The sequence below is a fragment of the Lutra lutra genome, chromosome 7, assembly GCF_902655055.1.
Source record: "Lutra lutra chromosome 7, mLutLut1.2, whole genome shotgun sequence".
Taxonomy (NCBI): domain Eukaryota; kingdom Metazoa; phylum Chordata; class Mammalia; order Carnivora; family Mustelidae; genus Lutra; species Lutra lutra.
Genome location: NC_062284.1, coordinates 28825756 through 28852237, shown reverse-complemented (window position 1 = coordinate 28852237; position 26482 = coordinate 28825756). Strand labels below are relative to the sequence as shown.

The window sequence follows — 26482 nt, the reverse complement described above, 5'->3', positions numbered from 1 at the left end:
CTCTGCCTCCCTATGATGATAGAGGTCCACAATAATCAACACGACGGCACTGCTCCCAAAGAATCTTTACAGGGCTCAACACTGGCTTCTGCTTTTGGCAGGCTGCGCTTTCTGCTTTGGGGAGGAAGTTCATGTTGTTGAGCATACCCTTATCCCTGCTGCTGTGGCTACTAGTACACAGGCCCACTGTACCAGGACTGAGGTGGCTTCATAAAGGAGCTGATTAATATCAATAACACGGTTCATCCACCTGACTATACTGAGAGCCTTCTTTTCAGGAAATTCCTGTTGATGAGCGTTCAGGTGAGAAGCAAAAATCCTCATACTATTGACCAGTTTTGAGAAATCCAACTGTATACCTCTTCCATAGATTTCCTTGTTACCAATATTCTGGTATCTTTCTTGCCAAGTCTCTGAGTAACAGGCATAATATTTAGCTACTACCCATGAGCCAGAAGAGGTTTGTACTTTGGGCCATGTCTTCTTCAGGCAAAATGGACATCCAGATGTGCTGCCCAATGTTCTCCCCAATGGGAGAGCTGACTTTCACCATTTTCCTTAAGGGTGACTCCTGAATGCGATTGTGACAGTGCCACAGTCCACTACCACCTGATGATAACATATTGTGCAGACCCATCTTTAAACTAGGTCCAAGTTCTTCCCCCTGACAGCTGGTTATAAAGTACTCTTCATGAGGCCTTGGAGTCTGAGCCACCTGCCCACGCAACTTCCTTGTGTCCTGACCTGTTCAAGCACGATCTTTTCTATACCATTTAATTTTCTATACCATTTTAATTTTTAATTGGTTTATTGCTGTGTGTGCCCAGTCTTAATGGCAGTTCAAGAATGGCAGCCAGATCACATCAATCTTGATGTCATCAGGACCCAGTCTCTACCAGTATCCAGTGCTCTTTCAGTAGAAGAGAACATGGCATTGTGTCAAAACCCTGGGATTCTGTGCTTTGGATCTCTTGCTGGCATTTGCCAGAGGGTCCATACAGTATCCTTACTTGCCACAGACATTTTGGATCTTCTGAATTATTAGGCTTGAGAAGGAATGTAGCTTGAACAGCAGTTGGACCTGCTGCAGAGCTTTTTGTTTCCTGGGAACACAGGGTTTGCAGTAAATGGGTCAGAGAAATATACCCAAATCTGGTAGATGTTGCCTCCAAAATCCAAAGGGGTCTACCAAGATTGTGCCTCTTTCTTAGTATTAGGATGTGCCAGGTACAGAAATTTGTCTTTCACTTGAAGGCCAGGATTCTCAACCTAATTTTGACATTTGGGCTTGATAAATCTTGGTTGTGGGGAGATGTCCTGTGCATTGCAGGATACTTAGCAGCATCTTTGGCTTCTACCCACTAGAAGCCCACAGTCACTAACTCTTTTACCCCCAATTGGGACAACCCAAAACCTCTCTAGGTATTGCCTGCTTAATATCCCCTTGGGAATAGAATTGCCTCTGGTTGAGAACCACTGCTATAGAGAGCTGTTGCAACAATCATTTCACTGAATTTTTATGTCTCTGGCATTTATATGTCGTATTGAAAATAGTTGCTGCTTCCTGTTCCCCAAGCTAATAGCATGGTGTTTTCAATGTAGTAGATCAGAGTGATGTTCTATGGGATGTCCAGATGATCAAGATCCCTGTGGGCTATACTGTGACAACACTTTGAGAGTTGACATGACCCTGAAGTAAGATTGTAAAGGTATATTGCTGACAGGTGAAACTTCGCTGTTTCTCATGATCTTTGTTAATTGATACGAGGGGGAAAATGATCTGTCAGATAATAGCTGCATACTAGATGGCAGGACTGTGTTGACCTATTCTAGCAAAGATGCCCTATCTGGCTCAGAAGCTGCAAGTGAATTACCAGGTAGTTTTATAACTGTCAAATGTAGGAATTAAACAGAGGGGTAATGAGCACCATCAGTCCTGTATCTATCAAATCTTTGATGGTGGCACTAATTCCTACAATTGCCCACAGGGATGTGGTATTACATTCAGCATACTATTTTGTTAGAGAAGGAAAGTTCCAGGGGCTTCTATTTGGCTCTACCGACCACAGTACCCCTCTCATTATGAGTTAGGGAGCCAGTGCAGAGAATCTGCTGGTTACCAAGTATGTCTAGTCAAAATACACATTTAGGACCAAGAAATTGCCACTGCATGTGTCTACAGAAGCCATTGAACCCTCTGTGAGATGGACTTGGATATAAATTTAATTTGCCATCTGATCACCCAAATCTAAACCTCAATCTATTCTGCTTAATCTAAGCTGCCTAATGCTTGTGACGTTGTCAACTTATTCTACAGTCCTTGTGATTATCACTACTAATACATGGCAGAGTACAGAAGGTCCCCAAAGATATGCATAAACTCAGAGTCATATCTAATAATCTTTCAAAAATCTGGCTAGGTCCTTTTCCTCAGTGCACTCTCATTGTGTTAATCATCATAGGTTTTTTTTGGGGGGGGAGGGCTTGGAGAAATATTTGTAGTATATAGTTACGACAACATTACAGTGTCCTTCTTAAGGGGACTCAGTTTCTCCTTCAACCACTGGTTCCTGGATATGTAGCATAACTGAGATCTGGGAACTAAATGAGAGGCTATGACTTCAGGTTTCCATGCACTAGATCTATAGTTTTCCCAGTTGTATATATCAAGTAATACTTTAGTAGACTGCCCATCTATTTCATTCCTAGAGACCTTGTCATCGGGTCTCTTCAGGCATCCTTGGTCTAGAGTGGAGAGTCATTGCAGAGTTTTCAAGGATACCTATGTTTCTCTCACTAATGTTTTCTCAGTCCCTTAATGCCCTCTCATCCCTTCTGGGAAACATAGTCAGGAAAAGGGTGAGCCAGTTACACATAATAGATCCAGTCCAACATTCCCATCACCTTGATGCTTGCACATATTTTATCCTGTGGCTTGATCCCATTGAATAAGACCTTTTACATTTATTTCTCCATGTTGTGTGATTGAAGTTCTGGCATCTCAGCTTCATTGAAGTCAATCAACCAAGTAAACCATTAAAGCTGCTTCCAGGTGCTCAACTTAGTACATCAAAATCAGCACCTCAGGTAATGACGCCTGTATTCCAATTTAGCCTGGCTCATCAATATATTCTATCTTTTCTGATGTAGCTTTCCTAGAATCTACTCCTATAGAGTTTTCTAGATTACTGGTGATGTAAATACAGATGGTATTGCAATTCTTTGAGTGTATAAGTTTTTTTTATTTTGTCCCTAGAATAAACCTTACGATTCTGTCCTGGGTTCCTGGATTTGATTATGGAAGTGGGTTTGGAGTTAATGAGGGGTGATGCAAGGAATTTGGAGAGAAAAGACATCCATTTCTTTGCAGGGCAACTGTTGCTTACAGGATCTTTAAACAAGGGAAAGTCAGTTTCTTAAGATGGGAGATAGATCTGTGGTGGGATACCAGTATTTTATATTTTTATTTCATGTAATTTCTTTACATGGATTAAATATAGTCTATGTGAAGTGCTTTAGCATAATAACTGCTACATAGTATGAGCTCAATAAGAGCTAACTATCTCTAGTATATTATTACAGCATAATGATTCAAAGAGGGGCTTTGGAGTCAAACAGACCTGGGTTCAAATTCTAGCTCTACTTGGAGCACCTGGGTGACTCAGTTGGCTAAGGGACCAACTCTTGATTTCAGCTCAGGTCATGATCTCAGGATCATGATACTGAGACCTGCATTGAGCCTGGTGATGAGCCCTGCAGGCTCCTTGCTCAGCGTGAAGTGTGTTTGAGACTCTCTCCCTCTGTCTCTCGCCCAACTCATGTACATGTCCTCTCTCACTCTCAAATAAAAAAATAAAATAGATCTTCAAATCCTAGCTCTACCCACTTCTAGCTGTCTGCCTCAGGAAAAGTAAATCTAGGGCCTTTGTTGATTTGTAAAATGGTAGAAATTACCTAATTCTCAGGGTTGTTTTCAGATGAAAAGAGATTCTCTCTATATATAGTTTGCACATAGGAAATGCTTAGGCAGAGATAGCAATTATTATTCCAGTAATAAGGAACAACTTGAGCAAAGGCTCAGGTAGGGAGGAAAAGAGAGAGGAAGAAGTGAATTTCAAGGTCTCAATGTATTTTATTTTGTCTGGAACATAGAGTGGTTGAGGAAATGACCTGGAAATGAGGCCTGATTCAGGCCTTGTGGGCCATGTCAAGGAGCCTGGAGAGATAGTAGAGCAAGTCATTCAGCACATGGGACAAGTAGTACAGGCTAGGCTATGTGCAATAACAAATGTTCCAATCATCTGAGTGGCTTATGAAAACAAATGTTCTATGTCTATTGGGGAATCATGCAATTTCATAATCTGGTTTTGTTCCATGTTACCTTCACTTTGGAACCCAAGTTGATGGAACAACTTTTCTCTGAAATAGATTGCTGCCAGACAGAAAAGAGATATGGTAAACCCACAAGCTGGCTCTTTAAATTTCTGCTTGGAATTGACCCTTTTGTTCATATTTTATTGGCCATAGCAAGTCACATGGTCAAGTCTGCCATCACTGGACCTGAGGAAGTGGCCTTTTATGGAAGGGCACCAGAATATTTGGCAGAACAATAATAGAAACAGATTTTGTGGCAAAAGTTAATGAGTGGTAACCCAATTTAAAAATGAGCAAAGTATGTGAAGAGATGTTTCTCCAGAGACATACACAAATGGTCAATAAGCACACGAATAGCTGTTGAACATCATTAGTTATTAGGAAAAATATAAATCACAACCATACTTGATATCCACAAGGATGGCTGTAATCCTAAAGACAGACAATACAAAGGCTGGAAAAGATGTGGAGAAATTAGAACCATTATTAACTTCTTTTTCTTTTTTTTAAAGATTTTATTCATTTATTTGACAGGCAGAGATCACAAGTAGGCAGAGAGGCAGGCAGAGAGAGAGAGAGAGGAAGCAGGCTCCCTCCTGAGCAGAGAGCCTGAAGCGGGGCTCGATCCCAGGACCCTGGGATCATGACCTGAGCCGAAGGCAGAAGCTTTAACCCACTGAGCCACCCAGGTGCCCCGTGAACCATTATTTACTTCTAGCAAGAATGTAAAATGGTACAGCTGGTTTTGTAAATAGTCTGGCAGTTTTTCAAAAAGTTAATCGCAGCTACCCTATGACCCAGCAATTCCACTACTAGGTATATACCCAAGAGAAATGAAACCATATGTCCACTCAAAAACTCATACACAAATGTTCATAGCAACATTATTCATAACAAGGAAAAAGTGGAGATAATCTAAATGTCCTTCAGGTGATGAATGCGTAAATCCAATGTGGTATGTCCATAAATTGAAATATTATTTGACCACATGCTACAGTGTGGTTATACCTTGAAAACATTATGCTGAGTGAAAGGGGTCAGTCACAAAATATTGCATGATTCCCTTTACATGAAATGTCCAGAATAAGGAATTGAAGGAAAATGGGCCACTACTAAGGAGTATGAGGTTTCTTTTTGGGATGATGAAAATATTCTAAAATAGATTATAGCGACGGTTGCATAATTCTGTGAATGTATTAAAAACCACTGAACACTTTAAGTGTGTGAATTGTATGGTATGTATTCACAAGGCTGTTTTACATCTTATATAAGGAAGATAATGGATGGTTTTTATTTTTGTCTTGTTGGTTTTGAGAGGGTCAAGTGGAGGCAACCAGGTACTTAACCATGTGGATCTGGAGCTCAGGAGCAAAAATCAGGCCTGGAGGTATATACTGGGAAATATAAAGCACAAAAATGCTAACTGAGATTATGGGAAAAGCAATCACCCAGAAAAAGTGTGGCCAGTGGGAAAAGAGAGGGCTTGCACCTATCCTTGAGTGATACCAACACTTAAGAGATGGAAGAAAGGAGACTTCAAAAGAGATGAAGAAGGGGTAGAGATGGAAAAGTGAGATCAAGAGAGTAAAGACGAAAGGCAAGGAAAGAGTGTTTCCAGAAGTAAGGAGTGTCAACTAATGCAGAGAAATTAAGTTAGGTCATGATGAATACTTCATAGCACCTGCAGTTAGGAGATCCCTAGTGACTTTGGAAAGAATGGTTTCCATATGGCGGTAGGGCAGTATCACGAGTTACTGTACGCGAGTTGTAGTCGAGGAAGTAGAGACATTGTTTGGATGACTGGAGAAGTATAGCGGGAACAGGCAGATCTGCAAAGAGGAGGAAAAAAACAGGTTGAAGTGGAGTTTGGTGGGTTGGGTAGGAGATTTCAAGATCAGAGAGGTTATTTAAATACCATGGGAATTAAAGGAGAGGAGAAAAGGAATAGTTGAAAAGAGGAATAAAGCCCCAACCATCTTTTATGAAATTGCATTATGTTCCCTGATCCATCTTCCTTATCCTACCGTAAGCTTATAGTCTTAATTGTGAGGTAGATTCAACTGGATTCCACGACTTCTGGATATTGTGGGTAGCAAGGGATAGGGAAAGGTTGAGTCTGAGCTTCCCGGGTGGATGAAAAGTGATGTGGAATATTCATTTGACAATTATGGTCTGCCTTGAGTCTCTTTTCTGTTTGTTCAGAACTGTGATTTAAACACCGTTCGTGTGTTTACTTTGTTTTTGAGGTAGAGAAAACGCACTTGTTGGGTCTTTGTACTCTGAGCCTTTCACGGCTGGCATACAAGAAGGGACGAATAAAGCTTCACCGCGGAGGGTAAGCTGTGCTCAAAGCCTTTTCACAAGTACAGATTTTTGTGAGGCGGCTCTCTAGGTCGTCAATCTCTGGGACTAACTGGCGGTGAGACGGGCGGAGGAAAGGGACTGAATCCAAGATTGTGGCTAAAAGCAGCGATGCGAGTGCAGCCCACCGAGGGGAAGATAACCCGGGAAGCAGCTACGCTGCGACAAGGAAACCTAACAACCGCCCAGTCGGCGCGAACCCAGCTGCGCCTGCGCGCGGGCGGCCGCGGCGAGAGGCACGGAGCCTCGCGGCCAAGGCTGGGAGTCACGTGGTACACCGGGCAGCCGCCCCGCCCCGCCCCTCCGCTGCTGCCCCTCCCCGCCCCGCCCCTTTCCCGGCGGGACGCTCGGAGCCGCCCCGAACTGCGCAGGGAGGCCGGGGGTGAGTGTCCGCGAGGGGCGCGCGAAGCGCAGACCGGGGAGGGCCTGGGCTGGGGCGCTGGTCGGCGGAATGCGTTGCGGGGTCCAAGGGACAAAATGGCGGCGGGTACACCCCTTCACCCTTTTCCCTTACCTGGGAGTGCGGGCGAGAGGGGCAGCGATCAGTGCTGGGGGAGGGGAGCCGCGGCTGCCAAGGAGGGCCGGGGGTTCCCCTCAGTAGGCCTGGGGGGCGACGGTGCGCAGGCTCTCGGCCTGCCCAGTGGGTTCAGCTGGGGTGTGAGGGACGTGGGACCCTGTGCACCCCACGGGCCGGGGGGTGGGCAGGGGACTGCTCATCCCTTCACGGGGTGCGCGGCCGCGCGCTTGTCGAGGCTTCTGGAATGTCCAAACTGCAAGGGGCTCCCAGAGGAGACTCCCACAGGCTCTTCATCTGACAGGTGATCGCCATCATCATCTCATTCTCCGCAGAGTTTACCAAGCTTTCCCTGCTCGATGATTTGGGTCTTAGTTCTGCCAGGGAGGCAGGGCGGGAATGGGCTCTCCGTCTCACAAATGCATAAACTGGGGCCTAGAGGGGTGAAGAGTTGAACCAGTGCCTCGCACCTGGGAGTAATAGGACCCAGCCTTCTACCTCTGTTAGTGCTCCTTTCCTACCACTTCATTCGCGCCCCCCCCCCCCCCCCCCCCCCCCGCCAGTGAGTGACGGGATTTTTAGAAAGCAGACAGAAAACTGATTCTCTGAGCACCTGCTGCTGTCAAGTGGCTCTCCCTGAGATGGGGCTGCCTGCCTGAGAGCAGCTTCCTGTTGCTGGTGGACTGTATCCCTCATTCTGTTTGTGCCAAGATATTTTCCATGAACATAGCTATTCATTATAGTCATCTTGACGAACAGATAGCAATTCTTTGTATGTATTATAATTCGTTGCAGTTTACACATTGATTTCACCAACATTAACTATTTCATTCTCATAAGAATGGGGAAACTGAGGTTCAGAGACATTACGACTTGCCCCAGAGTCACCCGCTGGTAAATGGTTGATCTGGGATGATGCTTTCAGACCTAGGGTTGGTAATCCGACCATTATCCCGCTCTGATTTATATTGGTGTTCCGGCCCTTGTATTTTTTTCTAACTATGACTTTTCCTCAAAATGTGTTGGATGCAGATTGATTTATGCCACATATGGAAATGATCTGAATAATATTCACTAAGGAATTAATATTTTATTTTTAGTTCGAGATTTTCTTTAAATTCAAGTTAGTTCACATATAGTGTAGTATTAGTTTCAGGGGTAGAATTTAGTAATCCATCAGTTTCATATAACACCCAGTGCTCATTACATCAAGTGTCCTCCTAGTGCCCATCACCCAGTTTCCCCATCCCTCCACCCACCCACCCTCCAGTAACCCTCAGTTTCTTCCTTATATTAAAGAATCTTTTATGGTTTGCCTTCCTCTCTATCTTATTTTGTTTTTCCTTCCCTTCCCCATGTTCATCTGTTTTGCTTCTTAAATCCCACATATGAGTGAAATCATACGGTATTTGTATTTCTTGGACTGATTTATTTTGCTTAGTGTAATACACTTCAGTTCCATCCATGTCGTTGCAAATGGCAAGATTTCATTTTTAAGGAACTAATATTTTAATTTCTCAGAGTCCATTTTTAATATTATTTGGAAAGTTTCTTTGTGGGAGGAAGTGTGATAATGATGGTATTGAAGGCAAATTGATGAGAGTTTGAATCAGAGCCTCACTACTTGTCCTTTGGAAGATTACTAAATTTTTCTGAGTCTTGATTTCCTCATCTGTAAAATAGAGATAATATCGTTCACCTGATATGTTTGTCGATAGCAAGTAAATGAGATGTCTGTGAAGGATTAAGAACTGCTCCTCCCCCATAGTCTGCTCTCAACAAATGCTTGCTTTTTCTTTTTTCTTTTTTTTTTCCTCTCCCCTGTGCTGTACTTTTTTATTCTCTATAGTTAACCACTTTTGGTCAGTCTGCCTGGTGGATTATGTGGAAGCATAATCAATGTTACTATATAAATGGATTTATAAATTATTTTGGTGACTAGGGTTCAAAGGATTAGTGTTTTAAACAGGCTTTAAAAATGTCCTTAGGGCTTCATAGATACTTAATAATCATTAAAAGTTTGATTTGATATTAATGTTATTAATACCTTCACTTAATCACTTTCAGGAATGTTTTAAAGATAAGATGGAAGGGGCTTGAGATTCTGTCTTAAAGGAGAAAAAAAATTATTTGGGAATCACATGTGAACATTCTTTAAATGTTTAGAAAGTTGTGGTGGTATTTAGTGGGAAGTTAAACAGAATTCTCTCTATTGGTGCAATCTGATATCCATTGTGAAATTGGCATTTCTGAAATTGTAGAAGTGATAACTGTAAATGGCTTGAATAACTCAGTAATTAATAAATATCTGTTTATAGTTTTGTGCTTGGATGATAACCTTTTTCACAAATAAGTTTGGCTTTGACAGTACATCTTATGGGGTATAAACAGCAAAAAGACCTGCAGTTCACTGGTGGAGCCACCTTAAAAAATTATTAAGAGGAAATGATATATAGAAAGACTTTATTTACTCTGGACATGAAACACTAAAGATTTCATGAAGTTTTGCTAAAATAATGACTACTTTTTATTTTATTTTAATTTATTTATTTAAAAGATTTTTATTTATTTATTTGAGAGAGAGAGAATGAGAGAGGGAGAGAGAGCATGAGAAGGGGAGAGTCAGAGGGAGAAGCAGACTCCCGGCTGAGCAGAGAGCCTAAAGTGGGCCTCCATCCCAGGACTCCAGGATCTTGACCTGAGCCGAAGGCAGTCGCCTAACAGACTAGCCACCCAGGTGCCCTAATGACTACTTTTAAATAATTTCTTAAAGTAGTAAGTGATGTAGGAAAGACATTAGGGTTCAAAGCCAACAGCCAAGAAAGAATTCTTGAGATGTCTTTGGGGTCAAAAATTTGGTTTTAGTAAAGTGTGGGTCAGGACCCATGGGCAGAAAGAGCTGCACTGGGGTCATGAGGAGTGACCCATTATATACTTTAAAGCTGGGGGTCGGGGTTAGAGATAGTGCAAGTCTCTAAGGAATTTTGGAAGCAAGTTTTCCAGGACTTTGAGGGGGCTAGCTATTGTTGGGAAAAAGTCCTTTATTATTGTTTAGTAAAACCCTAGTAGTGAGACCCTTCAGATGTATATTGGTGGGTCATATGCTTGGGAGATGATTGCCAACATGTATCTTGAGGAGTTGAGATAAAGGAAGTTTCCAGAGAAATTTCTATATATTAAAGTAGACTTACAGGAACCTGGAGGGTCGGTTTAAGATTGCCTTTTGCCTTAGCAAAGTAGTAATATCAAGGCAGCCGAGTCACTAGAGGAATGTCACTCTGCCTGTTTTAAGGACTTGTCAATGGGCTATAGGTAGTAAGGAAATTTAATTTTTCTTTTGCCTTCCCCCCCCACATCGATAAGTTCATTATATATTTTGAAAACGTGGATTAGAATAGTAGAATTAATTGCTATGTATCAGTCTCTCTCAGTAATTATGTACACATGGACAGTCTTATCTTATAAAAGCTAACACCCCTTCATTGTTTTGAAGCAAATCTCAGACATATTTGATTTTTAAAGATTTCAGTTTGTGTTAGGCTTGTTTAATATAGTACTGCAAAAGAAAAGTAGTTTGGTATTTTCAAAGAGGCATGCCAGGTTCATGGGAGAAGATAAATGCCTCCTGGTTGATTTATTCATGGTAGTATATATGGGAGTGTGAAAATTGAAAAATTCATTAAACAGTTTGGAATTATAAAATGTCTGTGGTGTTCTTCAGAGTACTTATTTTACCATAATACATTTATTTTCCACTCAGCAAAGATGTGAACAATTATTGATAGTTTTTGAGATAGTTTTTGACAATTGTTTAAGTACCAGACTCAGGGAAATATTCAGATTTTCTTCAATTTCAGAAAATGCCAGAACATTGAGTGATAGATTTTGGAACATTGGATTTTGCCAAATCCAGTTTTTCTAGAATTTACTGGCAAACATGAGAACAATTCATAGATGTACTATCCTGGCTTCTGTTAGATGGGCCTGTATTTTTTAGAGTTACTAGCAGGCTTCTACTATTTTGGGCCTGCCATTTACTTTTTGCCTTTTCAGGACCTGTGTACCTAAACTCAGGTAAAGAAGAGAGGCAGGCCTTTCCTGGCATTGGAACCAATCTGCCCATTGCCAAATGTAGCACTCTCAGGTGTCTCCACAGACTTTATGGGACTATAGGGCAGGCTAGGACAAGTGAGACTTCAGTTCATCAGTGGCCCCAGATTGTTCCGAAATCTCTGGCCCAGTCAATCCTAGTGTCTGTTTCCTGTTTACTGACTCGTTTTGTTGTTGTTGTTATGTGCTCTATTTTCTGTTTGCCCATTGTTTTGCTGTAGCCTAGAGTTTCTTCTTAAAATTAATTTATTTGAATAGCACTGCCAATATTTGCCATATCCATCTTTTACATTAACTGTTTGTTTATGGTAGTATTATAAATTTTCTTTTAAAATATAAGTAAATGTTTTATTTAGAGAAAAATATTATATAAATAGTATAGGTGGTAGTTATGGCAAATATGAAAGTAATAACTGAATGCTTAAAATTTTGGAAGTTCTGGATTAGGTATTAAGTTTTTTTTGAATAGCTTTATTGAGATATATTTCACATACCATAAAATTCAGCCACTAACTTGTATACTTCAGTGGTTTTTAGTGTATTCACAGATTTGCGTAACCATCACCACAATTAACTTTAGAACATTTTCAAAACCCCAATATAAAAACCTCGTAACAGCCATTCCCCGTTCCTGACCTCCCTTGCTTCTCCATCCTATTTCCTTCACCAGCCCTAGGCAACCACTCATCTACTTTTTTTTCTCTGTGGATTTGCCTATTCTGGCATTTCATATTAATAGAATCATATAATATGTGGTATTTTGTGCCTGGCTTCTTCATTTAGCATAGTGTTTTCCGTATTCAAGTTGTAGCATGTATCAGCACTACCTTTTCTTTTAATACTTTTAATTTTTTAGGGCAGTTTTAGGGTCACAGAGAAATGGAGAGGAAAGTACATATCCTCCCTGCCTCAACTTATGCATAGCTCCCCCCGCCCTTTTTAAAAGAGTTTATTTATTTACTTATTTGACAGATCACACGTAGGCAGAAAGGCAGGCAGAGAGAGACGGGGGGAAGCAGGCTCCCCGCCAAGGAGAGAGCCCGATATGGGCCTGATCCCAGAACCCTGAGATCATGACCTGAGCTGAAGGCAGAGGCTTAACCCACTGAGGCACTCAGGTGCCCCCATAGCTTTCCCTTTTATCAACATCCCCCACCAGAGTGGTACATTTGTTAAAATTGATTTAACTTACATTGACAAGCCCCTGTCACACCAAAGTCTGTAGTTTACATTTGTATTTACTCTTGGTGTTATATTTATGGGTTTGGACAAATGTGTAATGACATGTATTGTGTCCACCATTATAGTATCATAAAGAATACTTTCACTGCCCTGAAAATTCTTTGTGTTCTATTTATCCCTTCTTCTTTGTAACCACTAAAACACTTGATCTTTTCCCTGTCTCCATAGTTTTGACTTTTTCCGAAACTTCATGTCTTTTATGGCTGAATGATATCTTATTGTGTGGATATACCATATTCTGTTTATCCATTAGTTGATGGACATTTGGATTGTTTTACTTTTTGAATATTATGAATAATGCTGCTATAAACATTTGTAAGTTTTTCTGTGGACATGTTTTCATTTCTCTTGGGTATATACTTAGGAATGGAATTGCTGGGTCATATGGTAACTCTGTTTAACTTTTTGAGGAACCGCCAGACTGTTTACAAAACCAGCTACAGCTTATTACATTCCCCTAAAGCTGTGTATGTTGCCTCTAGTTTTTCCACATACTCTCCGATACTTGTTAATGTTTGTCTTTTGGATTATAGCCATCCTAATGGGTGTGAAGGGGTTTCTTATTGTGGTTGTGCTTTGTATATCTGTAATGACTAATGATGTTCAACATCTTCTCATGTTCTTACTAGCTATTTGTATATCTATTTTGGAAAGTGAGGACAGAGCCTTTTTAACCTCTTCATCTTTATAGATGAGAATACTGATACTCAAAGAGATTAAATGACTTCTCAAAGTCACATAGCCAGTGATTTGGTTGATTCCAATGTCTTATACTCTCTGCACTATTTCATGCTTTAAGTAAAGAATACAGCTGAAATGGTCTGGAAATTCAGATGTAGAAGATCTCTGTCAGCTGGGGATGTCAGAATAGGCTTTTTGAAGATGACTTTTGAGTTCATCTGAAACAATTGGAAGGCTTTGGATATGTAGAAGGGTGAGAGCAAAGCAATTTGGTAAGCAAGTATTCTTTATAATGAGCTTTATTTATTAGTAAATAAGTATTTATTTATTTATTTTTTTAAATGAGACAACTGTATATATTAAAAAATCCAAGATAAATAAGTAGTGCTAAAAAAGAACAACAATTACATGATTAGCTGGGTGGTTAACGGAAATGCACAACCTTGGGTAAAATGGTCCTGACGGGGAAGGAGAAGAGTTTTTGCTTGCTTCTTTTTCAATGGCCACCATGGTACAACTCTGCCTTCTCTTGCAGAAGTTTACCTTCGGTCTCCTTCAACTCGCTTTTTACGAACCAGGTCATTATTCTTTGTGATGGCGGCTGCCACCCTTGTTCGAGGCCCTTGCTTGGTAAACTGATATCCAAACTTGAGGATCCTTGAATTCTCCTCGAGCATCTGGGCAATTTCCATCTCCACAGCCGTTCCCAACTGCTGCCTCTGGTTGTCGATCTTGATCTCGGTCAGGGTGTCATTCTCTCTCAATGCCTCCACCAGGGCCAGGATCCCAGTCCCAGTGATGAAATTGGATTCGATGTTGAGGCTTTTCAAGGTCTTATTCACTTTCAGCATATCTGCAAAAGCAATTGCCACAGGGTCATTGCTACGGGTTGCAGCCAGGCTGAACTTCTTTACGTGAGTGTTGGTTTCCAGAGCTTTTGCAAATTCCTTCAGGGTTGGAATTGGAATGTTCTTAATGTTGTTGAGGTTGACTTCTTGCAGGCTGGGATCATTGGCTTTCATCTGCTGCAGACTCACTTCCACATTAGTAGGATTGGGCGGTTCCTCAAATATTGGCTTGACCTTCTCACCTTTGACCACATTTCTCACAGGCGCTTTGCCACCTTTAGCGCTGGTCACTTCTTCATCAAACTTTGGATTGTTGAGTAAATTGTGTACCCCGAGAACAGCTGCAAGATCATAGAGTTCGGTGTCGGAGGCACTGGCCAAAGCTTCTTCCAGTTCTGGGTCAAGGGTCACTTTTTCTTCTTTACGAGTTTCTATGGGCTTTTCTTTGGGGATGAAGACTCTCCCTTTCTTTTCTCCGGTGAAGGGCACAAAGTCTTCCCTGTCCTTCTGTTCCAAAGCCTCCTTCTCCAGGTACATGAGGAGGTGCTCACGGTCAAACGGGCCGGTGGCTGCTTTCTGGGTCTGGTCTTTCTGTCGGAATCCAGCTGGTAGCAGTGCACTCTTGGGATCCAGGTCATCAAGAACATTTTCCAACTGTTTCAGTTCCTCTTCTGAGAGTTTGCCAAGAAGCTCATCTTCATCAATGTTCTTGTATTTCTCCAGCTCTTTTTGAAAAGGGAGTGCCATGGCTTCTTATAAGTCCTTCTCATGGGTTGCGGACATTTAAACAGGCCAGCCTCCTGAGACTTCAGAATACCGTCCGTGCGCTCATCCCGGAGCCGGCGGTGCTGGCGGTGCGTCCGTCTGCCCCGAGGTAGCGGGGACCGCCAAGCAGCGGTGGCGCAGTGGCCCAGTAAATAAGTATTTAATGCTTAGTCAGTGCCAGGCACTGTTTTAGGTCTTGAAACTATAGCAGTATCAAAACCAACAAACACCATGAAGCTTATTTTCTTGTAAGGAGAGATGGACAGTATACCAATTAAGTAAATAATGTGATAAATGCTCTAGAGAGGTGGGATAGGGAATGTCAATGTGGGAATCAGGATAAATGGGTTGTTATTTAAAGATTTTATTTTACCTTTTTTTTTTGACATTTTACAAATAAAGCTTTATTTTTCCCAAATAACAAGAAGTCCAGAAGAAGTACTTTCTGTCTGATATTCTGCTTTTTAATAATACTATTGGAGACCAAGCCTCTTTCTGTCTTTTTAAATCTTTTCTCTTTATCATTCTGAGCATATTAGTTTTGAGCCTCTTATAGATCATCTCGTGATGGCAAGATGGCTGTTATTACCATCGCTTCAGAAAACAATTCCTCTTTTTTTTTTTTAATTTTAATTAATATATGATGTATTATTAGGCCTGGGGATACAGGTCTGGGACTCGCCAGGTTTACACACTTCATAGCACTCATCATAGCACAAACCCTCCCTAATGTCCATAAACCAAGCACCTTCTCCCTACCCCCCTCCCTCTGGCAACCCTCAGTTTGTTTTGTGAGATTAAGAGTTTCTTATGGTTTGTCTCCCTTCCGATCCCATCTTGTTTCATTTTTTCCTTCCTTACCCCCCAGACCCCCCACTTTGCCACTCAACTTCCACGTATCAGGGAGATAATGTGATAGTTGTCTTTCTCTGATTGACTTATTTTGCTCAGCATAATACCCTCTAGTTCCAACCACATCATCGCAAAAGGCAAGATTTCATTTCTTTTGAAGGCTGCTTAGTATTCCACTGTATATGTATACCACATCTTCTTTATTCATTCATCTGTTGATGGACATCTAGGTTCCTTTCATAGTTTGGCTATTGTGGACATTGCTGCTATAAATATTCGGGTGTACCTTCCCCTTTGAGTCCCTACATTTCTATCTTTTGGGTAAATACCCAGTAGTGCAGTTGCTGGGTTGTAGGATAGCTCCGTTGTCATCTTTTTGAGGAACCTTCATACTGTTTTCCAGAGTGGCTGCACCAGCTTGCATTCCCAAAAACAGTGTAGGAGGGTTCTCCTTTCTCCGCATCCTCGCCAGCATCTCTCCTTTCCTGACTTGTTAATTTTAGTCATTCTGACTGGTGTGAGGTGGTATCTCATTGTGGTTTTGATTTGTGTTTCCCTGATACCAAGTGATATGGAGCACTTTTTCATGTGTCTTTTGGCCATCTGGATGTCTTCTTTGCAGAAATATGTGTTCATGTCCTCTGCCCATTTCTTGATTGGATTATTTGTTCTTTGGGTGTTGAGTTTGATAAGTTCTTTACAGATTTTGGATACTAGCCCTTTATCTGATATGTTGTTTTCAAATATGTCTTTTGGTTTTGTTGACTGTTTCTTTTGCTGTGCAAAAGCTTTTGATCTTAATGAAGTCCCAATAGTTCACTTTTGCCCTTGCTTCCCTTGCTTTTGGCAATGTTTCCAGGAAGAAGTTGCTGCGGCTGAGGTCGAAGAGGTTGCTGCCTATGTTCTCCTCAAGGATTTTGATGGATTCCTGTCTCACATTGAGGTCTTTCATCCATTTGGAAGCTATTTTTGTGTGTGGTGTAAGGAAATGGTCCAGTTTCATTTTTCTGCATGTGGCTGTCCAATTTTCCCAACACCATTTGTTGAAGAGACTGTCTTTTTTCCATTGGACATTCTTTCCTGCTTTGTCAAAGACTAGTTGACCATAGAGTTGAGGGTCTATTTCTAGACTCTGTATTCTGTTTCATTGATCTATGTGTCTGTTTTTGTGCCAGTACCATACTGTCTTGATGACAACTTTGTAATAGAACTTGAAGTCTGGAATTGTGATGCCACCAACTTTGGCTTTCTTTTTCAACATTCCTCTGGCTATTCGAGGTCTTTTCTGGTTCCATATGAATTTTAGGATTATTTGTTCCATTTCTTTGAAAAAAATGGATGGTATTTTGATAGGGATTGCATTAAACGTGTAGATTGCTTTAGGTAGCATAAACATTTTCACAATATTTGTTCTTCCAATCCATGAGCATGGAACTTTTTTGCATTTCTTTGTGTCTTCCTCAATTTCTTTCTTGAGTACTTTATAGTTTTCTGAGTACAAATTCTTTGCCTCTTTGGTTAGGTTTATTCCTAGGTATCTTATGGTTTTGGGTGCAGTTGTAAATGGGATTGATTTCTTAATTTCTCTTTCTTCTGTCTTGTTGGTATATAGAAATGCAACTAATTTCTATGCATTGATTTTATATCCTGACACTTTACTGAATTCCTTTATGAGTTCTAGCAGATTAGGAGTGGAGTCTTGGTTTTCTCATAAAGTATTATATCATCTGCAAAGAATGATAGTTTGACTTCTTTGCTGATTTGGATGCATTTTATTTCTTTTTGTTATCTGATTGCTGAGGCTAGTACTTCTAGTACTATGTTAAATAGCAGTGGTGATAATGGACATTCCTGCCGTGTTCCTGACCTTAGCGGAAAAGCTCTCAGTTTTTCTCCTTTGAGAATGATACTTGCTGTGGGTTTTTCCTACATGGCTTTGATGATATTGAGGTATGTATTTTTTGTCCCTACACTTTGAAGAGTTTTGATCAAGAAAGGTTGCTATACTTTGTCAAATGCTTTTTTAGCATCTACTGAGAGTATCATATGGTTCTTGTTCTTTCTTTTATTAATGTATTGTGTCACATTGATTGATTTGCAGATGTTGAACCAACCTTGCAGCCCTGGAATAAATCCCACTTGGTCATGGTGAATAATCCTTTTAATGTACTGTTGGATCCTATCGGTTAGTATTTTGGTGAGAATTTTCGCATCTGTGTTCATCAAGGATATTGGTCTGTAATTCTCTTTCTTGATGGGGTCTTTGTCTGGTTTTGGGATAAAGGTAGTGCTGGCCTTATAACATGAGTTTGGAAGTTTTCTTTCCATTTCTATTTTTGGAACAGTTTCAGGAGAATAGGAATTAATTCTTTAAATGCTTGGTAGAATTCCCCTGGGAAGCCATCTGGCCCTGGGATCTTGTTTGTTGGGAGATTTTTTTTTTTTTTTTTTTTTAAAGATTTTATTTATTTGTCAGAGAGAGAGGGAGAGAGAGCGAGCACAGGCGGACAGAATGGCAGGCAGAGGCAGAGGGAGAAGCAGGCTCCCTGCCAAGCAAGGAGCCCGATGTGGGACTCGATCCCAGGACGCTGGGATCATGACCTGAGCCGAAGGCAGCTGCCCAACCAACTGAGCCACCCAGGCGTTCTTGTTGGGAGATTTTTGATGACTGCTTCAATCTCCTTACTGGTTATGGGTCTGTTCAGGATTTCTATTTCTTCCTGGTTCAGTTGTGGTAGTTTATATGTCTCTAGGAATGTATCCATTTCTTCCAGATTGTCAAATTTGCTGGCATAGAGTTGCTCATTATATGTTCTTATAATTGTTTATATTTCTTTGGTGTTGGTTGTGATCTTTCCTCTTCCATTCATGATTTTATTTGGGTCCTTTCTCTTTTCTTTTTGATAAGCCTGGCCAGGGGTTTATCAGTCTTATTAATTCTTTCAAAGAACCGGCTCCTAGTTTCGTTGATTTGTTCTATTGTTTTTTTGGTTTCTATTTCATTGATTTCTGCTCTAATCTTTGTGGTTTCTCTTCTCCTGCTGGGTTTAGGCTTTCTTTGCTGTTCTCCTTAAGGTGTAGGGTTAGGCTGTTTATTTGAGACCTTTCTTGTTTCTTGAGAAAGGCTTGTGTCGCTATATATTTTCTTCTCAGGACTGCCTTTGCTGTGTCCCACAGATTTTGAACAGTTGTGTTTTCGTTATCATTCGTTTCTGTGAATTTTTTCTTCTTTAATTTCCTGGTTGAACCATTCATTCATTAGTAGGATGCTCTTTAGCCTCCATGTATTTGGGTTCTTTACAAATTTCCTGTTGTGATTGAGTTCTAGCTTTAGAGCATTGTGGTCTGAAAATATGCAGGGAATGATCCCAGTCTTTTGGTACTGGTTGAGACCTGATTTGTGACCCAGGATGTGATATGTTTTGGAGAATGTTCCATGTGCACTACAGAAGAATGTGTATTCTGTTGCTTTGGGATGGAATGTTCTGAATATATCTGTGATGTCCATCTGCTTAGTTTCACTTAAGGTCTTTAGTTCCTTGTTGATCTTTTGCTTGGATGATCTGTCCATTTCAGTGAGGGAGGTGTTAAAGTCCCCTACTATTATTGTATAATTGTCGATGTGTTTCATTGATTTTGTTATTAATTGGTTTATGTAGTTGGCTCTTCCCATGTTAGGGGCATAGATATTCAAAATTGTTAGATCTTCTTTTTGGACAGACCCTTTGAGTATGATATAGTGCCCTTCCTCATCTCTTATTATAGTCTTTGGCTTAAAATCTAATTGATCTGATATAAGGATTGCCCCCCTGCCTCAAGCTTTATTTTGATGTCCATTAGCATGGTAAATTGCTTTCCACCCCCTCACTTTAAATCTGGAGGTGTCTTCGGGTCTAAAATGAGTTTCTTGCAGACAACAGGTTGATGGGTCTTGTTTTTTTTTTTTTTTTTTTTAAAGATTTTATTTATTTATTTGACAGACAGAGATCACAAGTAGGCAGAGAGGCAGGCAGAGAGAGAGAGAGGAAGGGAGGCTCCCTGCTGAGCAGAGAGCCCGATGCGGGGCTCGATCCCAGGACCCTGAGACCATGACCTGAGCCGAAGGCAGAGGCTTAACCACTGAGCCACCCAGGTGCCCCGATGGGTCTTGTTTTTTTTAATCCATTCTGATACCCTGTGTCTTTTGACTGGGGCGTTTAGTCCATTTACATTCAGGGTAAGTACTGAAAGATAGAAATTTAGTGCCATTGTATTGCCTGTAAGGTGACTGTTACTGTATATTGTCTCTGTTCCTTTCTGGTTTACTACTTTTAGGCTCTCTCTTTGCTTAGAGGACCTCTTTCAATATTTCCTATAGAGCTGGTTTGGTGTTTACAAACTCTTTTAGTTTTTGTTTGTCCTGGAAGCTTTTTATCTCTCCTATTTTCAATGTTAACCTAGCTGGATATAGTATTCTCGGCTGCATGTTTTTTTCGTTTAGTGCTCTGAATATATCATGCCAGTTCTTTCTGGCCTGCCAGGTCTCTGTGGATAAGTCTGCTGCCAATCTAATATATTTACCATTGTATGTTACAGACTTCTTGTCCCAGGCTGCTTTCAGGATTTTCTCTTTGTCACTAAGACTTGTAAGTTTTACTATTAGAAGATAGGGCGTGGACCTATTCTTATTTATTTTGAGGGGGATTCTTTGCATCTCCTGGATTTTGATGCTTGTTCCCTTTGCCATATTAGGGAGATTCTCTACAGTAATTCACTCCAATATACCATCTGCCCCCCTCTCTCTTCTTCTAGAATCCCAATTATTCTAATATCATTTCATCTTACAGTATCACTTACCGCTCTAATTTTCCCCTTGTGGTCCAGTAGTTGTTTGCCTCTCTTTCGCTCAGCTTCTTTATTCTCCACCATTTGGTCTTCTATATCATTAGTTATCTCTTCTGACTCATATATCCTAGCAGTAAGAGCCTCCATTTTTGGTTGCACCTCATTAATAGCTTTTTAAATTTCAGCTTGGCTAGATTTTAGTTCTTTTATTTCTCCAGAAAGGGCTTTTATTTTTCTGGACAGGTTTTCTCTAATATCTTCCATGCCTTTTTTGAGCCCATCTAGCGCCTTGAGAATCATCATTCTGAACTCTAGATCTGACATATTACCAATGTCCGTATTAATTAGGTCCCTAGCATTCACTACTGCCTCTTGTTCTTCTTTTTGTGTTGAGTTTTTCCGTCTTGTCATTTTATCCAGATAAGAATATATGAACAAGAGAATAAAATACTAAAAGGGTGGCAAAGGCCCCAGAAAAAATGTGCATTAACCAAATCAGAAGAGATGCCAAATCGTGGGGAGAAGAAAGGGGATAAAAAGAAGTTTAAAAAGAAAATAAAAAAGGTATATATATACATATTAGACCAGTGAATAGAACAGAGACACCTGCTTGATTTTGGGAGTATTTTGGTCTTTTAGAAGAAACTACCTCCCAAAATTTTAAAGAAAGAAACACACACACACACACACACACACACACACACAAATAAGGGTAAACACGATGAAGGGATAGAGTATGACTGTAAAGATAAAAATTTTTAAAAAATTCTAAAAAGGAGTTGATAAGATAAGTTGGTTGGGACGAGAAAGAAAAAGAAAGTGGAGAAAATTTGCTCAGGCTGGAGACTAGAACAAACCTGTGCTAGATTTAGGGCATATTTTGATCTGTTAGAAGAAGTTGTGTCCCAAAAATTTTTAGAAGAAAAAACCCTATGTGTATACAAAAGATAAAGTTAGATTCAATGAATGATAAAATATGACTATAATAATAAAGGTTCAAAAAGATTTTTTTTAAAGAAAGGTATTGTTAAGATAAGCTAGTTAAAAAATGTTAAAAGAGGAAAGAGTAAAAGCTAAAAAAAATTAGAATAAGAAAAAAATAAAATTAAAAAATTTAATTAACTTTGCAAGACTAAAGAATCATGGGGAGAAAGCCATGAATTCCATGCTTTGCTTTCCCCTCCTCTGGAATTCTACTGTTTTCCTTGATCAGTGAGCTTGGTCTTGGCTGGATTTCTTGTTGATCTTCTGGGGAGGGGCCTGTTGTAGTGATTTTCAAGTGTTTTTGCCTGAGGTGGAATTGCACTGCCCTTGCCAGGGGCTGGGCTAAGTAATCTGCTTGGTTTGCTCTCGGGAACTTTTGTTCCCTTGAACGCTTTCTGTAGAGCTTTGGAGGATGGGAAGGAAAATGGCGGCCTCCCAATCTCTGGCCCAGAGGAGCCGAGAGCTCAGGGCCCTCTCCTCAGTGCACCCTCGGAGAAAAGCGCTCAATCACTCCCATCTCCCTGGTCTCCGGCCATGCTCCCAGCTCAATCGGCCTGTGACCGAGTGTTTCTGTCTCTGACACACAGCCCCATTTGGAGTCTTCAAACCCAGCAGATTCCTGTCGCTCTGCTCTTCCGGTGGCTCTCCCCAGGTCTGCCACTTGTGGGGTCCCTGCTCAAAGAGGGTTCTGCATTGTGCTGCAGATCACAGTTTAAGGTAACCCTGAGCTGAGAGCTCACTCCTTGGCTCTGTCTCTGTAGCCGGCTTCCCTGCTCTAATACCTGTGAGCTCTGCTACCCTCAGACACCCCTGATCCTTCTGTGACCCCGCGGGACCTGAGACCACGCTGTCCCTGCGAGGGCTTCACCCCCGCTTAGCCTCTGGAGTGAAGTCCCTCAGTGGAGCAGACTTCTAAAAGTTCTGATTTTGTGGTCCGTTGCTCCGCTGCTTGACTGGAGCTGGCCCCTCACCCTGCAGTCTATCTTCCTGACTCTTCGGATTCACTTCTCCACAGGTCCTACCTTTCAGAAAGTGGTTGATTTTCTTTTTCTAGAATTGCTGTTCTCCTTCTCTTTGATCTCCTGTTGGATTTGTAGGTGTTTGGGACAGTTTGATAACTATCTAGCTGAACTCCTGCTACCTGATGTCATCTCAGCTTGCTACTCCTCTGCCATCTTGACTCCTCCCCCATTTTACCTTTTTAAAGTAATCTTTACACCCAACGTGGGGTTCAAACTCAACAACCCTGAGATCAAGAGTTGCATGCTCTGCTGACTGAGCCAGCCAGGCACCCTTGAATGGGTTTCAATAATAGAGTGTTTGAGAAGGCCTCACTGAGGAAGTGACATGTGAGCGAAGGGAGTAAATCTTGAGTGTTGCAAATAAGTATCCAATAAGCATAAAGCCCTGAGGCAGGTGTGTGTCTGGGATTTTGGGGAACATAAAGAAGCCAGTGTGGCTGGAGTAGAATCAACACCAAAGAGGAGAGGAGTTGAGGTGTGGTTAGAGTGGTATGAGTATGGTAGGCTACTGTCAGGATTTGGCTTTTACTCCGAGATGGAGAGGAATTGGAGAGTTGTGAACAGAGCCACTGCATGTAAAAACAGAACAGTTAATTGAGATATAGTTCATACACCATACAATTTCGCCATTAAAAATTTTTTTAGATTTATTTATTTATTTATTCATTTGACAGAGGGAGGTAGGGGGAGAGAGAGAGAGCACTCAAGAGCACAAGTAGGGGGAGCTGGAGAGGGAGAGGGAGAAGCAGGCTCCCCGCTGAGCAGGGAGCCCGACATGGGACTCAATTCGAGATCATGACTTGTGCCCAAGGCAGACACTTAGCTGACTGAGCTACCCAGGTGCCTGCAATTCAGGCATTTAAAAAAAAGGTTTTTAGCATATTTACAGAGTTGTGCAACCATCACCATAATGAATTTTAGAACATTTCATCATCCCCAAAAGAATCTCTATCCTCATTAGCAGTCATTCCCATTTTTCTCCAACTCCCTAACCCTAGACAGCCAATAATCTATTTTCTGACTCTATGGATTTGCCTATTCTGGGCATTACCTATAAATTATATAATATACTGTCTTTTGTGACTGGCTTCTTTCACTTAGCATAATCTTTTTTTTTTTTTTAAGCATAATGTTTTTAAGGTGCCTCCATGTTGTATCATGTATAAGTACCTTATTCCTTTCTATGGCCCAATATTAATCCATTGTATGGATATACCAGATTTTAATTATCCATAATTTGATGGACATTTGGGTTGTTTCCACTTTTGGCCATTATGTATAATGCTGCTATGAATACTTGGGAATAAGTTTTTATGTAGACATTTGTTTTCATTTGAGGTGCTGCATTTTAAAAGGATTAAATTCACTTAGCAATGGAAATTCACTAGGCTCTCATCCTAGAAGCACCTAGGTTCTAACTGCTGCTTTTCTTCATTCATTATAGGGTCAGGCCATTCTTTATAGCAATATCTCTGGCGCTTTGTGTTCTATCTAGGTTTCTGCTTTGGGTTTCTTTGAATAAAGGTTTGGCTACCTTATGTTGATATCCTGAAAAGTAAGATCTGTTCTATGTGGAGGCTTTTGTAATAGTAATTAAAATATTCTGATAAAATCTCAGTTTTCGAAAGTTCCTAGAAAGAGGTTATAATGTTTTGTATACTAGTAGTCATTCATTAGTGGGTCTTAAATCAATTTAATGAAAGCAGCATTTGAAAAACAGAAAGATATATCAGAATGCATCTCACACGATAGGGATAAACATTATGAAACTTGTTTCAATTAAGCACGTATTTGTGAAGGATATACTGTATGTGTGTTGTGTGCACTATATAGATGGTAGTAAAAAAAAAGTCTGCATTGAGATCTCACAGACTATTCATGTAATTAACAGTGATTTTCTTCTATTTAACTTAAAAAATTTTGGGAGAGAGAGCATTAAGGTATTATTCAGTATAGAATATTTAAAATTTGCTATATTATATCCAAATAGGCAGTATACAGGAGCAATTTTTTGTTGTTGTTGTTGTTGTTTAATATGATGACAAACTTGTGGTGATGAGACTTGATCTTTTTAAGTATAAACATTTTTGACAATGTTATGACTAAGAGTATATATATATATATATATATTTTATTGTAGGAGTCACACCCCAGGGGTTTATGTGCTAAATGAACTTCTTGGCATACAAGGGAATTAAAGAATGATGGTAAGTGATCGATCTACCTTAAACACTAACCTTAGTTTTTTTTGTCCTCCTTTCCTTACATCTCTTTTTCATTTAGTATCTTTGCAGCATACCCTATAGCATCAGAGATCTTCATTTTCTTTTACTGCTTCATAGTATTTCCTATTGATTTGTCTTGTTTTTAAACAACTCTAATGGGCAAAGTGTAGTAAAGCACTGCTAGTCTGCCAACCGTGACTTTAAGGAAGGTGGCCAAAAACCCAAGAGTAATTTAAAAATGCCTGTGATCATCCATAACAGATAATTCATACAGTGAAAGTCTATTCACTGTGCTTGTAGAATTCTTGAACTTCCTATTCAGAACCATAGTAGTAACATTCCTGTAATTCTAACAAGTAAGAATTGAAAGCTGATACCTGGATCAGAAGAGAAAATAATTGAAAATTAAGCTTTTGTGTTCTGCCCAATCATCAGGAAGTAAAGAACTTAAAAGGTCTAAAAAACACTTTGGTCTGGGCCCATTTATCTTACAGGTACCATCCTCTGTACTTCTACAGCTCCTGAGGCATATTATAATATCATAAAAAGTTGTTCATAGTGATAACCCAGAAGTACCAAGAAAAGAGGAAGTTCCTTTAGTAGCTTCCACTTAAAAGTCAGGGAAGTATGATTCAGAGATTTTTATCCAAAATGGTAAAATGGAAAAAATTTGTGCTTAGCAGGGCAAACTTTAGTTATGGATTTATGTTGAATACCTCATTTCCCAATGATGTTGTTCATTTATTCATGATATACTTTAGTCATTCATGATTTCTTTATCATGCCAATTATTCATCGTTCATGGGGGAAGATAGATGGTAAATACGTAATTAAATGATTTAAAATGTAATTGTGAGTTGTACTGCAAAAGAGTACAGATTGGTTTGAGCATATAAAAGTGGTCCTGGCTAAGTCTGGGGTTTAAAAGACTTCATTTTGAGAGAGTTACTTTTTAAGTTGAGACTTGAAAGACCAGTAGGTTTTAGTTGGGCTAGAAGGAACACTATGTTAGTGTGCTTTCAGTAGCATGTGCTCAACAGTGTCACCAAGGATTTGATTGCTTTCTTCCCTTGTTTCAGCCATCTGTTTTGTTGCCATTATGTTAAGTTTCTCTTTGTGATCCGTAATTGGTTAGAGTCAGACTTTTTTTTTAAGTAGGCTCCATACCCAGTGAGGAGCCCAACACGGGGTTTGAACTCACGACCCTGAGATCAAGCCCTGAGCTGAGATCAAGAGTTGGCTAACTGAGCCACCCAGGTGCCCGTGGAGTTGGATTTTGTATTTTTTGGCAGAGTATCACATGATTGGTGATGGTCAATTTGTTCTGTTTTAGGTCATGTTATCTTTGATCAGTTGGTTAATATAGAGTATTGGTTTTTCTGTTTAAAGTTTGTGTTTTCTCTTTTGAAATTAATAAGTAGTTTGTTGAGAGAGACTTTGAGGTTGTGTATGTATGCGGTACCTCATCAAACATTCACCTGCTAGTTTTAGCACTCATTGATGGTAACATTTATTAAAGTTCTGTGAGGAAAACATTTACATTCTCCCCAACTGTCTGTGTATCTAGATTCTTGGATTTTTAAATTTTATTTGGTGTTGTAATCTGTTATTGTTATTATTTTGATGCTCAAATTGTCCCAGATTTAGCCGGTGGAAGCTCCTTCAACCTGGCTCTTGTGG

General features: G+C 40.3%; 2 protein-coding genes across 2 annotated transcripts in view; one reads left to right on the top strand and one right to left on the bottom strand.

Moving 5' to 3' along the window:
- Nucleotides 1-7038: 7038 nt before the first annotated feature.
- The window catches only part of SCAPER (S-phase cyclin A associated protein in the ER), a 478259-nt gene continuing 458815 nt past the window's right edge, over nucleotides 7039-26482 (top strand). Inside the window, 2 exon segments of the mRNA XM_047736200.1 lie at nucleotides 7039-7117; nucleotides 24718-24784. Coding sequence (XP_047592156.1) covers nucleotides 24779-24784 — 6 coding nt within the window. The 5' untranslated portion in view covers nucleotides 7039-7117; nucleotides 24718-24778.
- On the bottom strand, nucleotides 13628-15029 carry LOC125104023 (tropomodulin-2). The gene has a single exon (XM_047736199.1). The coding sequence runs from the start codon at nucleotides 14875-14877 to the stop codon at nucleotides 13822-13824; it is 1056 nt and encodes a 351-aa protein (XP_047592155.1). The 5' UTR covers nucleotides 14878-15029; the 3' UTR covers nucleotides 13628-13821.